Below are 15,447 nucleotides of genomic sequence, written 5' to 3'. Positions count from 1 at the left end.
ATGTCGTAAGATTCATAAATATAATTTATTATAAATCACAGACAACAAATAAAACATAATATTTATTTTGTACTGTGGACAGAAAACAACATTCTTTGTACACCTTTTGCAGTTGGTATAGCACTATGATGGAATATATTCCAACATCAATCATTTTTTTCTGAACCAGATCTAGCCTAGACAGTGACTGCTTCCAATACAAGACTCTGAATAACAGGTGCAAACATGTAGCTTGTTGTCATATTGTAGATCCAAATTGTCCAAAAAGTAATCTGTATGTGTCCCCATGATGTCTTGGACCACAAGCTGGATGCTTCCATTGGCAATGATAGAAAGACCCCAGGACTCATGCATGGTTGTCCAACATAGACTCCAGAAGTCTGGCACTGTTTGTGATAGCTGTGGTCACCACAATGAATTTAAGACCTAGAAACACAATAGAGAGAACCCATTATCCACTTTTATCCAACTTGTATTTATACAGAGAATCCCAATTGAGAGCCAAGGTCTCTTTTTCAATGGTACAAAGTAATATGGAGAACCCGCTTGACCTATAAAAACATGTATTGTAAACTATGTAGTCACCACAATAAATGTATAACCTAGGAGAAATAGAGGTAGAAATAGGGGCATGAATATATATTTTTACATGTTCACACCCTCTACATTTTCCCTGTCAGCATTGGGTTTCGAACCGGCAACCCTCTGGTTACTGGCCCACCTCTCAAGACTTCTGCTGTTCCCTACATTGGCACACTGTTAAATTTCTAGTACCACCACCCTCCAGAATCCCAATATAAAGCCTTCCTTACCTTTCTCTCTGCCCAGGAAGCGTAGTGCTGAGATCTCTGAGAAGGTGCACCCACCCAGGAACATGACTAGGATGATACGCTGGGAATCAGTCTTCACCCTTGCGTCTGATCCGTTACTACCTGCTGAGAGAGAGGGGGGAGGTAGAGAGCGAGAGAAAATAAAGAACTGGAATGCTCTGAGTGTTCCCCTTTCCTCTATGGACTTTCCATTCAAAAGTGCCTTTTACATACATTTCAGTGTCAATGTTAAGCCCACTTGTCTTACCTGTGACTGCAAATTCATGTCCGTTGAGCATGCGGGTGACTTCCTCCAGCCCTGTCCAGCCATCACGCTCCAATACCTGCAGACGTAGCACAAGCGGAATACTTTTTATTATATCACTAATTGTAACACACTTCTGTCTTAGTATCCATGAGTTCATTCATATTGGAGTCCACCTACCTGTTCAATGAGTTTGCAGCTCAAAGGAATGTAGGCTCCACTGAAGATATAGGCCATGTCTCGAGGGACACGGAGGTCATATTCTTCATCCGACTTGGGCACCTTGATATAGATATAGTAAGGACATCCGGTTTCATTGCAATACTGTTTGGTTATGGAGTTATTTTAGGGCAGTGTTTCCCAAACTAGGGGTCGTGATTTGAAAATGGGGTCCCGAGAGAAACGTTGAAAAAAATATATATAAAGAAAATCGCTCTTGGTTCTTAGAACCAGGGTTTCGTCAGTAACCTCCGGAAGCCACTAGATACAGTTGTAATAAACAGAGTGGTTTCTGTTTTCTTCCTACAAATGTGGCTCTATCTTTTAAACGGTTCAAGATACAAAATATTATGACCCCATTACTGTAAGATTAGACTCTCAGGAACACGTATGTATCTTCTGTTTCCCTCCACAATGCCCACAAGCCACGCAGGGCTCATTAGAACAGACTGGACAAGACCAGGCACTAAATCAAACTGAAGATCAGACAACATTATTGCCTGATGATCTTCTGAACTTGTACCTTTCCTGGTGCATTTTAGTCACTTCAAACCATATTTCCTTCAGATTGAAATACTGACAAAAGTACTGTCAAGCTGATTTATAATAGACTGTCATAGCCAAAATTTAAAAAGTAAACATTTGCCGTTGATTCCATCAGTTTTTTTGACATGGCGGGCTCAACATTTTATTTATGTCAAAATAGGGTCGCGGCCAAAAACGTTTGGGAACCCCTGATTTAAGGCGAGTTTCCTGGCTCTTTCCCAGCTTAGTCCTGAACTAAAAACAAAGTTTAATGGAGAATCCAGGATTAGGCTTAATCTGTGTACATGAGTCTGCCCTAAAATGTTTAGTGAAATTTCATGAAGTTAAAGTAACTCAATACATGGCTATGTTTTTAATATGGTAATTAGGTTGTTCATTCAATTAAAAGACTACATACCAGATTGAGCCTCCTGCCCAAGGCACGGAAATTGCTCTTCTTGGCCAGGGAGGAGAAGGCATCAGTCAGCTTTCCTAAAATAGAACATGTTGAAAGGTTCAAGTGCTGATATTTTGCAGAGCATCTTGTCATTGTCAGGACTCTAAAGTACAGTATATCTATGATGTATATTTTGTGGGTAGTAATAGTCTCAAAAACTAAAATCACTGGACCCTCAATTGGTTCAGATCAGTCAGTCTCTCACTATTCTTAATTAGCTTAATTTCCGTATCCCTTTTCCTTATTACAATGACTTGACAGGTTGAAGTAACATAGAGAAACCTATTTAGACATTTCATCAATTAGTGGTGGTCACTTAGGAAAGGAAACGAGGAGAAAAACAAAGCAGTTATATACAGTAATGGTATTGGGACCCAACCTATATTAAATACAGTAACTGTACTGGGACCCAACCTATATTAAATACAGTAACTGTATTGGGACCCAGCCTATATTAAATACAGTAACTGTATTGGGACCCAGCCTATATTAAATACAGTAATGGTATTGGGATTCATCCTGTGTTAAATACAGTACCGGTATTGGAACCCGGCTTGTAATAAATACAGTACCGGCATTGAGACCCAGCCTGTATTAAATACAGTAGCGGTATTGGGACTCAGCCTGTATTAAATATAGTAACGCTATTGGGACCCAGCCTGTATTAAATATAGTAACGCTATTGGGACCCAGCCTGTATTAAATATAGTAACGGTATTGGGACCCAGCCTGTATTAAATACAGTAACGGTATTGGGACCCAGCCTGTGTTAAATATAGTAACGCTATTGGGACCCAGCCTGTATTAAATACAGTAACGGTATTGGGACCCAGCCTATATTAAATACAGTAACGGTATTGGGAACCAAACTGTATTAAATACAGTAACGGTATTGGGACCCAGCCTGTATTAAATACAGTAACGGTATTGGGACCCAGCCTGTATTAAATACAGTAACGGTATTGGGACCAGCCTGTATTAAATACAGTAACGGTATTGGGACACAGCCTATATTAAATACAGTAACGGTATTGGGACCCAGCCTGTATTAAATACAGTAACGGTATTGGGACCAGCCTGTATTAAATACAGTAACGGTATTGGGACCCAGCCTGTATTAAATACAGTAACGGTATTGGGACCAGCCTGTATCTGACCTGCGGTTTTGTCGTTGACCAGTTTGCCCACTCTGCTCTCCATGACAGTGAGGGTCTCTCCAGGCTGCTGCTCCACCAGCAGGCCTAGCTGCTTCAGGTTGGAAAACGTCAGTAGGTGTTCAATGCCATAACTCTGAGAGAGGAAATATGACAGAGAACTATATAACAAGGAAAAGGCTCCAACAAAACAAAAATGGAAATACAAAGATACAGAATTAATCCAGTCTAAATGCACATTACACTGACGGTGTAACACACAAGTGGGCAAAATTTGGCCTGGGATTTTATGGTTGTAAAATGGTTGGTTGTATAGACGTCTTTTTTTCCTGACAACGTCAAGATATCTGGGACTGGGAGGTCATATTTTTCTGGTCACTAAAAAGATTTGTATCAAAACATTTTTTTCCAACCAGTACACAACATGACCATGACATCACAAAAGATGTCAGCCTGACATCATTGCAACCAGTTTTTCCCAACCAGTGCTAGATATCATTTAAACAATACCTATGATAGCAGAACCCACCTGTAGAAACTGGGCTTTTAATGACCGATAATCTTTGGGAAGGAGGCCTGAAGGAAAATATATACAGCTGATTTAAAAGGACTAAGAACCTTATCATGAGATCAATTATATTTTCATGTGTTTGGTTAAAAAACATCTCTGTGAAGACTCACCGTTTTCTGTGAGAGACAGCAGACAAAGAAGTCTCATACTTTCCACCATAGAGACCTAAGGTGGATGATAACACAATAAGGATGATAGCTTCATCCAGTGTGGTTCCTGGCAACAAGGTTTACACTTTGATGTGGTTGGAGAGAACAATTATGTGCCAGGATGATTGATGAATACAACCTGCAATATACATTTTATTGGGCCGATTTAGCACTATGATTACCTGTATGCACGTACCATTCATAGAAATATAATGAATAGAACGGATTTGGAAGCTCTAACTCTGGCAATTTGACTGGTAAACTCATGGGTACACTCAGAATGGCTGCCAGTCCACCCATTATGACATCATTGACTTGAATGGAGACGCACTTTCTATTCCTTATATTTCTATGGCACCATTATCTTCCAGACAATCTCACCTGCCTATTGATATGCTCCTCTATGTAGGAAATACATTCACGGATTTCAAACCCCTCCAGTAAGGCTGTTGTTGGGGAAATAAGTATCAGTTATTATGCAATGCAGGAAATGGGATTCATATGGGGAAAAAACATATGCCTCAAAGTACAGTATAGACTATGTAATGTAATATTACAGTGCTCTGTCTTCAACAGCTCTTGGAAGTCCTGCTTCGTTTTCTTCTTCATCATCGACTCACTGGCACCAATATCTGAAGAGAGACATGTCTTTTTAAATGGATACTTTGGGATTTTTGCAATGAAGCCCTTTATCTACTTCCTCATAGTCAGATGAACTCATGGATACCATTTGTATGTCTCTACATCCAGTATGAAGGAAGTTAGAGGTAGTTTCGCGAGCCAATGTTAACTTGTGTTAGCGCAATGACTGAAAGTCTTTGGTATCTAATAGCATACTAGCAGTTACCATAGACTTCCATTCATTCATAGGATCCTGAGTGGCGCAGCTGTCTAAGGCACTGCATCGCAGTGCTAGAGGCGTCACTACAGACTCGGGTTCAATCCCAGGCTGTATCACAACCGGCCGTGACCGGGAGTCCCATAGAGCGGCACACAATTGGCCCAGCGTCGTCCGGGTTAGGGGAGGGTTTGGCCGGTGTAGCCCGTCATTGTAAATAACAATTTGTTCTAAACTGACTTGCCAAGTAAAATAAAAACGAAATATAAATTGCGACTAACACCAGTTAACAACTTCCTTCAAAATGCACACAGACATAAAAATGGTCTCAACCAATTCATCTGACTCTGGGGAAGTAGAGACTCAATACTCACGCAGACTGAGGAGCCGATGCTCCTGTTTTAACCCTTTCAGCTCCTCCGACACAAACGTCTTCATCTGTTTAATGTCCATTCCACTACGCTTCTGTAATGACGGAGAGAGATGAATAATCGTCAAACATGAACTTCTACTCTTTGATGTAAAGAAAGCTCTAAGAGGATATTTAATACAAATATTATGCATCCACGCAGGGCAACACTTCACCAGGGGGGCATTGTTGTAAATTATAAATGTGCTGTCAATCAGCTTACCATACCTAGCAAATAAAGGCAAACAAATAAATTGGAAGCACAAAGGCCCATAGAGATGTAAATATGGTCAGAATGAAACACTCACATCATATGCAGTCTGGAGGTTTCGGGCCTTTTGACTTAGGAAGCCAAACACCTGGGAGAAATGCTCGTTCCTGATCTCGTTAAAAACCTGAGAGAGAAACACATACAAATTCCAGTGAGACTGTCATCTTTAAACCAGTGAAGGGGAAATGATATCAATTCAACCATGTTATACTTCTAAAAGGCCAACCTTATCTTGAGAGTTTAGCATCACTTTTATACTCTTGTCAGAGGAGGTGACATCTGGACCAAACTCCACACATCCTATAGGACAAAGAGATGGATTATAATTCCATACAGACAATGGGCATACAATGCATAAAATGGCATTAAGATCTTATTGCAACTGTAATGGTATACAGCAATAAGAGGCTTCAGTGTGCGGCCCTTGACTAGGACACAATATATAAAGACCACATTATTTGCAGTATAGCTATTTCAAAGTAGAGACTGTAATCAGAGCAAATATCATTGCTTACCACATTTAATTCTGAAAATATCATCCAAAAGTCCTTCATAGACAACCTGGGAACACAGAGGAGTCACAAGGTCCACATCTGCAAAGAGAATGAGAAAGAACATTAGTATGATATCAACTATTATTATGACACGTATCCCTATTGTTATACTTAAAGGAGAATTCCATTCGAAATCCACATTTTCATACGTTAGTCTGTGAGAATGAATAATAACACCATTATCCAATAGCATATTTAAAATGTAAAAAAATTAGAGCAACAAATAAGACAAACGTCACAAGTGCCGTGATTCACAGTTCAAGAAAGATCTACCTCTGTCAATGAGAAACACATTTCCGATCTCCGCTTGACGCGCTCTCTGTTCCCCCTCTTCCACCTGCTCCCTCCACGATTCATACGCCATCTGAACCGGGCAAGAGACCAGACATACTGTTAACACTTACTCTATGAATCTCGTCTAAATCATGGTGTTTGAAAATCTAAATCATCTGTACCGGTGCTGCTTTCTGACTGTGTCTGCATTCAACAACATACAGCTAGCTCTACCTTGATGAACAAGACAAAGACTGGTTGGCTGAAGCATAAACAGACTGGCACCTATAGTAAATCATTCATTCAGTACCATCTAGAATCATAATCCCAGATGTATTTTAGTTTTGTTTTAATTCAGTATACAAGGCAGCTAAACGCTGAATTGCGGTATACAAAAGTACATTAAAGAGTGTTGAGCTGATCTTACCTTGGAGCATCGTCCGATCCCATACACCTTAGAGAAGGGGCCGTAGACAGAGTGTAGGAGATGCAGGGCACTACCCGCTGTTCTCACCCAGCGCTGGTCTCCCTCCTGTGGACACACAGGTCATGCTTGTTAGCAAAATAATGAGCACTATGAATATAACCACACTAGTCCCAGTAATAGGTTGTTAGTTATATGTCAAAATGTGTTACTCATTTGTTATTACACTGTACCTGCTTATGTAACTACATGTATATACATCATTTTTGCATCATAAAGTGGGACTGATATTCCTAAACACAGTTCCCGTCAGCACTACTGTCTATCATTACCAGGAAGTTGTCTCTGAAGAATTCCGGAAGCTCCAAGCTAATGATGTCATCGTCCAGGGGCAGGAGGTAGAATGACCACTCGTCAGTAGTCACATCTTCACAAGGGAGTGAAAAAGTGTCTGTTAACATTCAAACATCTGGAATACCAAAATATGAATATGAAATATCAAAAGACACCTACCACCAAAGATTCCCTGCTCCTCCAAAAGGTTCTCACATGCATAAAACTGTAAGAGACACGGAAAGCGAGAGAAGAATGAGCAAAGAAAATAAATATAATTGTTTTATTACAGAGAGTATACAATAAGTACATAATAATTACCTTCTGAGGGCTAAATATGATCTTGTATCTTCTGAATCTCCCAAATGCTTTGTCTGCATTGACCACATCTGGAAAAGGAAACCAATTTGTCAGTGAGTATATGAAACAGCCACGAACTGTCCTGTATAAGTGCCCGTACGAACCACCTGCGAAAGGGCACTCTACTCACTGCTGTCAGACTGTATAATAACTCTACCTCCTAAATGGTTTCCCCCACATTTTTTTTTTTTTACAATCACATTTTAAAATGTCAATTTCCATTCTAAAAAATGTCCTGTAATGTTTAAAGTTTTCTGTATTCTATTTATGTCATGTATTATGTATTTAAATGAGTGTTTTGCAATTATTAGTCATGTAAATTCTGCATTTCTTCAGTTTTATCTGTGAGCAAGAATAAATAAAGTCAAACTCATAGCAGAGTGATTTCCCTCATTGTCTTCCCGATCAAGGACATGAAATCAGAAGCCTTTGTTTGCACAGTACAGCAACGTACTCCAGAAGCACTGTCGATAATACCACTGATCCAGAAAAGACAAGGCATTTCAAAGTCTGGTACGACAGTACTTCATTTCTCAGGAAGGGAATAGCGTTGCTAACTTAATCTTTCACTGCCTTGGCATCCTAACAATTACACTTTAATGAAATACAATATGAATCAGCTGATTTTCAATATCAGGGTGCCACCATTCTACTTACCACATATCCACTTGACAGTTTTTATTCTTGGACGGATCAGGAAGCATAGTCTGTCAAGGAAGGCACATTGTTATGGCGGTGTTACCACATTGTTATGGCTGTGTTACAACATTGTTTTGGCTGTGTTATCACATTGTTATGGCTGTGTTACCACATTGTTATGGCTGTGTTACAACATTATGGCTGTGTTACCACATTGTTATGGCTGTGTTACAACATTATGGCTGTGTTACCACATTGTTATGGCTGTGTTACAACATTATGGCTGTGTTACCACATTGTTATGGTGGTGTTACAACATTGTGATGGCTGTGTTACCACATTGTTATGGCGGTGTTACCACATTGTTATGGCTGTGTTACCACATTGTTATGGCTGTGTTACCACATTGTTATGGCTGTGTTACAACATTGTTATGGCTGTGTTACAACATTGTTATGGCTGTGTTACAACATTGTTATGGCTGTGTTACCACATTGTTATGGCTGTGTTACAACATTGTTATGGCTGTGTTACAACATTGTTATGGCTGTGTTACCACATTGTTATGGCTGTGTTACCACATTGTTATGGCTGTGTTACCACATTGTTATGGCTGTGTTACAACATTGTTATGGCTGTGTTACCACATTGTTATGGCTGTGTTACAACATTGTTATGGCTGTGTTACAACATTGTTATGGCTGTGTTACAACATTGGCTGTGTTACCACATTGTTATGGCTGTGTTACAACATTGTTATGGCGGTGTTACAACATTGTTATGGCTGTGTTACAACATTGTTATGGCTGTGTTACAACATTCTTATGGCTGTGTTACAACATTGTTATGGGCGGTGTTACAACATTGTTATGGCTGTGTTACAACATTGTTATGGCTGTGTTACAACATTGTTATGGATGTGTTACAACATTGTTATGGCGATGATAATTGTTCCTCCAAGACAATAAAAGAGAAGAAGATCTATGGAACTACAATAGGATTTGCTACTTACTGATCTGAGGTGCTGACAATGGGTTTGTATTCCACTTTGTAAAGCTTGTCCACATCATGTTGCTACAAGGAGAAGGGTGACAAAGATTGTATAGAACTGAACCTCATTGTAACCTGGTAAACTGATATATGTAAGGACAGGCATAATCAATATGGTATACAGAAATATTCAGAAACAACAATGACATGTACCTTTAGTGTTGTGACATTAGCAATGCGGTCCAGGGGGCTCATCAAATCTGCCTCAATGAACAGGTCCTTCCTCCCAGGTAGCTTTAAACCAGGGGAGTAAAAACGCAGTATGATGAGGATGAGGATGATGAATATACCTAATCAATCCCCAGAAGAGGAATTTAGGATTGCTCCCAGCAGTAGAGACTAATATACATTATAGAAACATAGAGGGACGGTTTCCCAGACACAGACTAAGCCTATAGAATCTCAATTGAAACAGATTTTTAGTCCAGGACCAGGACTGTCTGGGAAACGGACCCAGGCTTTACAACTTTAATAGGATCCATGACTAGTGTGAGTACTTGTGGATACTGAGAACCAAGACAATTGATAAGTGGAGTAGTCCTACCTGTTCCAGTAGGTAAATGAGCTGGTCCCTGGCCAGCCTCTTGAGCAGAGAGAAGTCAGGGAGCTCAGGGGCATCTCTCCTGACACTGTGAGCCATGGGGCCTGAGGTGAAACAGAGTAGCACACCTGCCCAACCATTCACCTCCCTGGAAAATACAAACCAGCTGTGATGGGCTACCCACTGGGCACACTCTGGCTGAATTAACACTGTTTCCACATCATTTCAATTAAATTAAGTTGAACCAACGTGGAATAGTCATTGAATTGACTTCTTTGCCGAGTGAATTGACTTCTTTGCCGAACGGGCTAGCTAACGTTAGCCACCTAGCTAGAATTCGTAACATATTATACATATTGCAAATTCGTAATATATTGTACGTTTTGCAAATTCATAAAATATAATATGAATTATAATTTGTCAAATATCATACGAAATGGTTGATGGACATCCACAAATTAATGCATACCATACGAAATATAACATATCATACTAAATGGAATGTCTCGGATTTAAATACAAAATAATAAGAAATTATCTGAGACCAGGTGCCCCTACACACACACACACACACACACAGAGAGACAGCAGTGGGCTCTGTCCATTGTGCTGACACAGTGCAGCAGAGATACAGATTTTGTGCCAACCTGTCACTCAATCGTTATAACTTTTAAAATATTTTTATATTGAGACATTACAACAAAAACTGAGGGGGCACAAGTTTCAACTGAGGGGGCTAATCCCCCTTTTGACTAATCGTGGAACCGGGCCAGCTACAGTATAGAGTATATTTTTTATTTGAAAAATTATTTCTCACTGATATGAAAGATACGTTTCGAAAACCGGTTTGAACGCGATTATTATTTACTTTTCTAAACGTTAAAACAGAGCGTCGAATGTTTGTTTACATTGAGACAAATGCGGGTGTAACACCTGAACCCCTGAAAACCAACATACAGAGAAGGGTTTTCGAGAGCTAACGTTAGCATACTGTAGTTATCAGCTGATTTAGTAGTCACACCATGATTAACTGTATATGGCAATAAGGACGACGACAGTCATTAAAACCAAATGTATATACCGTTACTGTATAGGTTATTGGATGATCTAGACGACTTAAAAATGTAAAATAAACAAAAATCCTCTATCAATTTTAGCTAGCTAGGTACATTACCTTGATTTGTTTCCGGATGTGCGGATGGGATGTTGCGAATCTTTGTTTCACTACGAACAAGTAAATAGAGGGCACCGTATCTCAAGACATGACTGGAGAGAAACACTGTTTGGAGCACTGTACCTAGTCAATTCACTTTGCTGTTTAATGTATGCAACTTGCTACAATGAGTTCAGATTCGGTTATATTGTTGGAGACGGTGACATTTTCTGCTGAAAACCACCAAGATCAACGGACTAAAGACCCCAAAGAAACCAACTATCCAATAGGCACCGTAGCCTCTCCCTATTACCTATCAATGATGTAGCTATATAAAAATCATTCGTACTAATGTGGTGGAAAACTGGATTTTTTAAAGCAAATACCAAGTTGGCAGCATCCAGCACTCACCATGTTTCTTTCCTTTATCCTGAAGATCCTCTTTTCACCATTTAGATGCACCAGGTCCCTAGCAGAGCAAACCTTCCTCATCTTAATTCCAACATCATCACCCGTCTCCATCATAACCATGTTCTCTTCTTTGTTGTCAATAATATGTTTACAGGTGTGGACCAAAGACTCAAAAGAAAGGAAAACAAACCCAAAACACAAAGGAGAGGACGAAAGAGGTGTCCGGTGGATGGCTGTCAAGTCACCGTCATTTACCTACCTCGTCACCTGCGGCAGGTCCATGAGTGGGGCAGAGATTCCACTGCACTAAAGATTTCACAATTGCACTGCACTAATATCTAACTAGTAATCTAACAATTCCACAAACACTACCTAATACACAGAAATCTAAGTAAAGGGATGGAATAAGAATATATACATATAAATATATGGATGAGCAATGACCGAGCGGCATAGGCAAAATGCAATAGATGGTATAAAAGTACAGTATATACATATGGGATGAGTAATGCAAGATATGTAAACATTATTAAAGTGACAGTAGCAAGTAAATAACAGTCTTTGTAAACTACTTCTACTCTGTAATTGCCAGTTTTTTATGTCAAATGTTTCCGGAGGAGAGGACTTACCTGTTCCAGTGGATGTCTTTCCATCTTCTGAGGATTCAACTGACAACGAGAGCCCACAAACACACAGGTGCAGTATATGTAAAGAGCAGTAATTGTGAATGTTAATCATTTTATTCCGCTCTTTAATTCTCCAAGATTACAACTTCAAATGTTTGCAGAGGCGAGGACTTACACATCCCAGCGGATGTCTTTCCATCTTCTGAAGTGTCTTTCTACAACAACAGCCCCATAACAAATGAAAACACACCACAGATACAGTCAACATCAGAAGTCTTCATTCAACCTGAACAGTAAACAGAGGAGAGGACGAAAGAGGTGTCCGGTGGATGGCTGCCAGGTCACCGTCATTCACCTTCCTCATCACCTGCGGCAGGTTCAAGAGTGGGGCTTCCCTATGGCTCAGTTGGTAGAGCATGGTGTTTGCAACGCCAGCATGGTGCGTGCAACGCCAGGGTTGTGGGTTCGATTCCCACGGGGGGCCAGTACAAAAAAACAAAATGCATGAAATGTATGCATTCACTACTGTAAGTCGCTCTGGATAAGAGCGTCTGCTAAATGACAAAATGTAAAAATGGGGCAGAGAGGATTCACAGTCTGCAGTGAACACATTCGGGCCTCAGAGCACCAAGCAGACATGGTGGCAGCAGCAAGGCTAAGAACAACTATCACTCCAGGCCTTTCCCCATGACAGGCTGTCATGCAGTGGTCAAAAGTCTGCCAGCCCACCTGAGAAAGCAACACAAGCTTGACAATAACTCTCCTCTATACAGAGAGCTTCTTACAGCATCACAGAAGAGAAACAAGGTCAAATGTCAATGAATTAATTTTATGAGTCTACTGTGAATAATTATTCTACCTGATGTATTGAAGTTTAATGAGAAATATGTAATTGAATTGGGACATGATTGAACAAGAGAATATTTGGGAAAGGAATAAAGAAAGCGCTAGAACTGCCACACAGCTCGGCAAACTTCGATGTCCGTTTTCCTTTAACTACAGCTGGCCGACTCAGACACCCTTTCTGAGGCCTGTAACAGATACAGCATAGAAAGACCAGCATCAATTCATATCCGAAGTGGTCTCACTCATTTACACACAGACCTTTTTTGTAGGATGTAAACCTTATGTATGTCCAGTGGTGTAAAGTACTTAAGTAAAAATACTTTAAAGTACTAGGCATTCCCTGTGGCTCAGTTGGTAGAGCATGGTGTGTGCAACACCAGGGTTGTGGGTTTGATTCCCACGGGGGGCCAGTACAAAAAAAAAAAATGCATGAAATGAAATGTATGCATTCATTACTGTAAATCGCTCTGGATAAGAGCGTCTGCTAAAATGTAAAATGTACTACTTAAGTAGTTTTTTGGGTATCTGTACTTAACTTTATTATTTATATTTTTGAAAACTTTTACTCCACTACATTTCCCTGACACCCAAAAGTACTCGTTACATTTTGAATGCTTAGCAGGACAGGAAAATTGTTTAATTCACACACTTATCAAGAGAACCTCCATGGTCATCCCTACTGCCTCTGATCTGGCAGACTCACTAAACACAAATGCTTAGTTTGTAAGTTATGTCTGACTGTTGAAGTGTGCCCCTGGCTTTCTGTATAAAACATTTTTTTTAAACATTGTGCCGTCTAAGTTGATTAATATAAGGAATTTGAAATTATTTATACTTTTACTTTTAATTTTGATTCCTAAGTATATTTAAAACCAAATACTTTTAGACTTTTATTCAAGTAGTATTTTGCTGGGTGACTTTCACTTTTACTTGAGTCATTTTAAGGTATCTTTACTTTCACTCAAGTATGACAATTGGGTACTTTTAAACCACTGCAGACATATTTGTTTCTAGAAAACCATAGAATGCGAATGGCGATGTCAAAATTGATGAGCAAGAAATTAGCTAAACTCAGCAAAAAAATAAACGTCCTCTCACTGTCAACTGCGTTTATTTTCAGCAAACTTAACATGTGTAAATATTTGTATGAACAAAACAAGATTCAACAACTGAGACATAAACTGAACAAGTTCCACAGACATGTGACTAACAGAAATGTAATAATGTGTCCCTGAATATAGGGGGGTCAAAATCAAAAGTAACAGTCAGTATCTGGTGTGGCCACCTCCTGCATTAAGTACTGCAGTGCATCTCTTCCTCATACACTGCACCAGATTTGCCAGTTCTTGCTGTGAGATGTTACCCCACTCTTCCACCAAGGCACCTGCAAGTTCCTGGACATTTCTGGGGGGAATGGCCCTAGCCCTCACCCTCCGATCCACAGGTCCCAGACGTGCTCAATGGGATTGAGATCTGGGCTCTTCGCTGGCCATGGCAGAACACTGACATTCCTGTCTTGCAGGCAATCACGCACAGAATGAGCAGTATGGCTTGTGGCATTGTCATTCTGGAGGGTCATGTCAGGATGAGCCTGCAGGAAGGGTACCACATGAAGGAGGAGAATGTCTTCCCAGTAACGCACAGCTTTGAGATTGCCTGCAATGACAACAAGCTCAGTCCGATGATGCTGTGACACACCGTCCCAGACCATGACGGACCCTCCACCTCCAAATCGATCCCGCTCCAGAGTACAGGCCTCAGTGTAACGATCATTCCTTCGATGATAACGCAAATCCGACCATCACCCCTGGTGAGACAAAACCGCGACTCGTCAGTGAAGAGCACTTTTTGCCAGTCCTGTCTGGTTCAGCGACGGTGGATTTGTGCCCATAGGCGACGTTGTTGCCGGTGATGTCTGGTGAGGACCTGCCTTACAACAGGCCTACAAGCCCTCAGTCCAGCCTCTCTCAGCCTATTGCGGACAGTCTGAGCACTGATGGAGGGATTGTGCGTTCCTGGTGTATCTCGGGCAGTTGTTGTTGCCATCCTGTACCTGTCCCGCAGGTGTGATGTTCGGATATACCGATCATGTGCAGGACTTGTTACACGTGGTCTGCCACTGCGAGGACGAGCTGCTGTCCGTCCTGTCTCCCTGTAGCGCTGTCTTAGGCGTCTCACAGTACGGACATTGCATTTTATTGCCCTGGCCACATCTGCAGTCCTCATTCCTCCTTGCAGCATGCCTAAGGCACATTCACACAGATGAGCAGGCTATCTTTATTTTGGTGTTTTTCAGTCATTAGAAAGGCCTCTTTAGTGTCCTAAGTTTTCATAACTGTGACCTTAATTGCCTACCGTCTGTAAGCTTCTAGTGTCTTAACGACCGTTCCACAGGTGCATGTTCATAAATTATTTATGGTTCATTGAACAAGCATGGGAAATAGTGTTTAAACCGTTTACAATGAAGATCTGTGAAGTTATTTAGATTTCTACGAATTATCTTTGAAAGACAAGGTCCTGAAAAAGGGGTGTTTCTTTTTTTGCTGAGTTTATTTCTATTTTTAAGCTGA

At 40.5% G+C, this 15,447-nt stretch overlaps 1 protein-coding gene and 1 long non-coding RNA gene across 5 annotated transcripts; one reads left to right on the top strand and one right to left on the bottom strand.

The window, feature by feature from the left end:
• Positions 1–49: 49 nt before the first annotated feature.
• Positions 50–11,103, bottom strand: LOC106587690 (vacuolar protein sorting-associated protein 33B). 2 transcript variants are annotated; one of them, XM_014176281.2, is made up of 24 exons: positions 11,016–11,103; positions 9,845–9,989; positions 9,454–9,534; positions 9,263–9,324; positions 8,269–8,318; positions 7,573–7,640; positions 7,432–7,477; positions 7,251–7,345; positions 6,922–7,026; positions 6,495–6,585; positions 6,183–6,260; positions 5,894–5,967; positions 5,705–5,791; positions 5,362–5,452; positions 4,707–4,781; positions 4,531–4,595; positions 4,111–4,165; positions 3,959–4,005; positions 3,433–3,565; positions 2,237–2,310; positions 1,255–1,356; positions 1,078–1,153; positions 813–935; positions 50–426 (listed from the first exon to the last, which is right to left on the bottom strand). In XM_014176281.2, exons 2-24 carry the CDS (start codon positions 9,938–9,940, stop codon positions 347–349), a joined length of 1,854 nt encoding a protein of 617 aa, XP_014031756.2. In that variant the 5' UTR covers positions 9,941–9,989; positions 11,016–11,103; the 3' UTR covers positions 50–346. The 2 variants fall into 2 exon arrangements, with proteins under 2 accessions (XP_014031756.2, XP_014031757.2); XM_014176282.2 differs by having other exon boundaries at positions 813–932.
• Positions 10,471–13,004, top strand: LOC106587692 (uncharacterized). 3 transcript variants are annotated; one of them, XR_001324492.2, is made up of 3 exons: positions 10,520–11,459; positions 11,560–12,101; positions 12,193–13,004. It is a non-coding gene; the product is annotated as an uncharacterized lncRNA (long non-coding RNA). The 3 variants fall into 3 exon arrangements; XR_006762145.1 differs by having other exon boundaries at positions 10,551–11,681; positions 11,998–12,101; XR_006762144.1 differs by having other exon boundaries at positions 10,471–12,101.
• The last annotated feature ends 2,443 nt before the right edge of the window (positions 13,005–15,447 follow it).

Source organism: Salmo salar, chromosome ssa26 (genome assembly GCF_905237065.1).
Source record: "Salmo salar chromosome ssa26, Ssal_v3.1, whole genome shotgun sequence".
In the NCBI taxonomy this organism is placed as follows: Eukaryota; Metazoa; Chordata; class Actinopteri; order Salmoniformes; family Salmonidae; genus Salmo; species Salmo salar.
The sequence above is the reverse complement of the archived record's forward strand: the minus strand, read 5'-3'. Positions and strand labels throughout refer to the sequence as shown.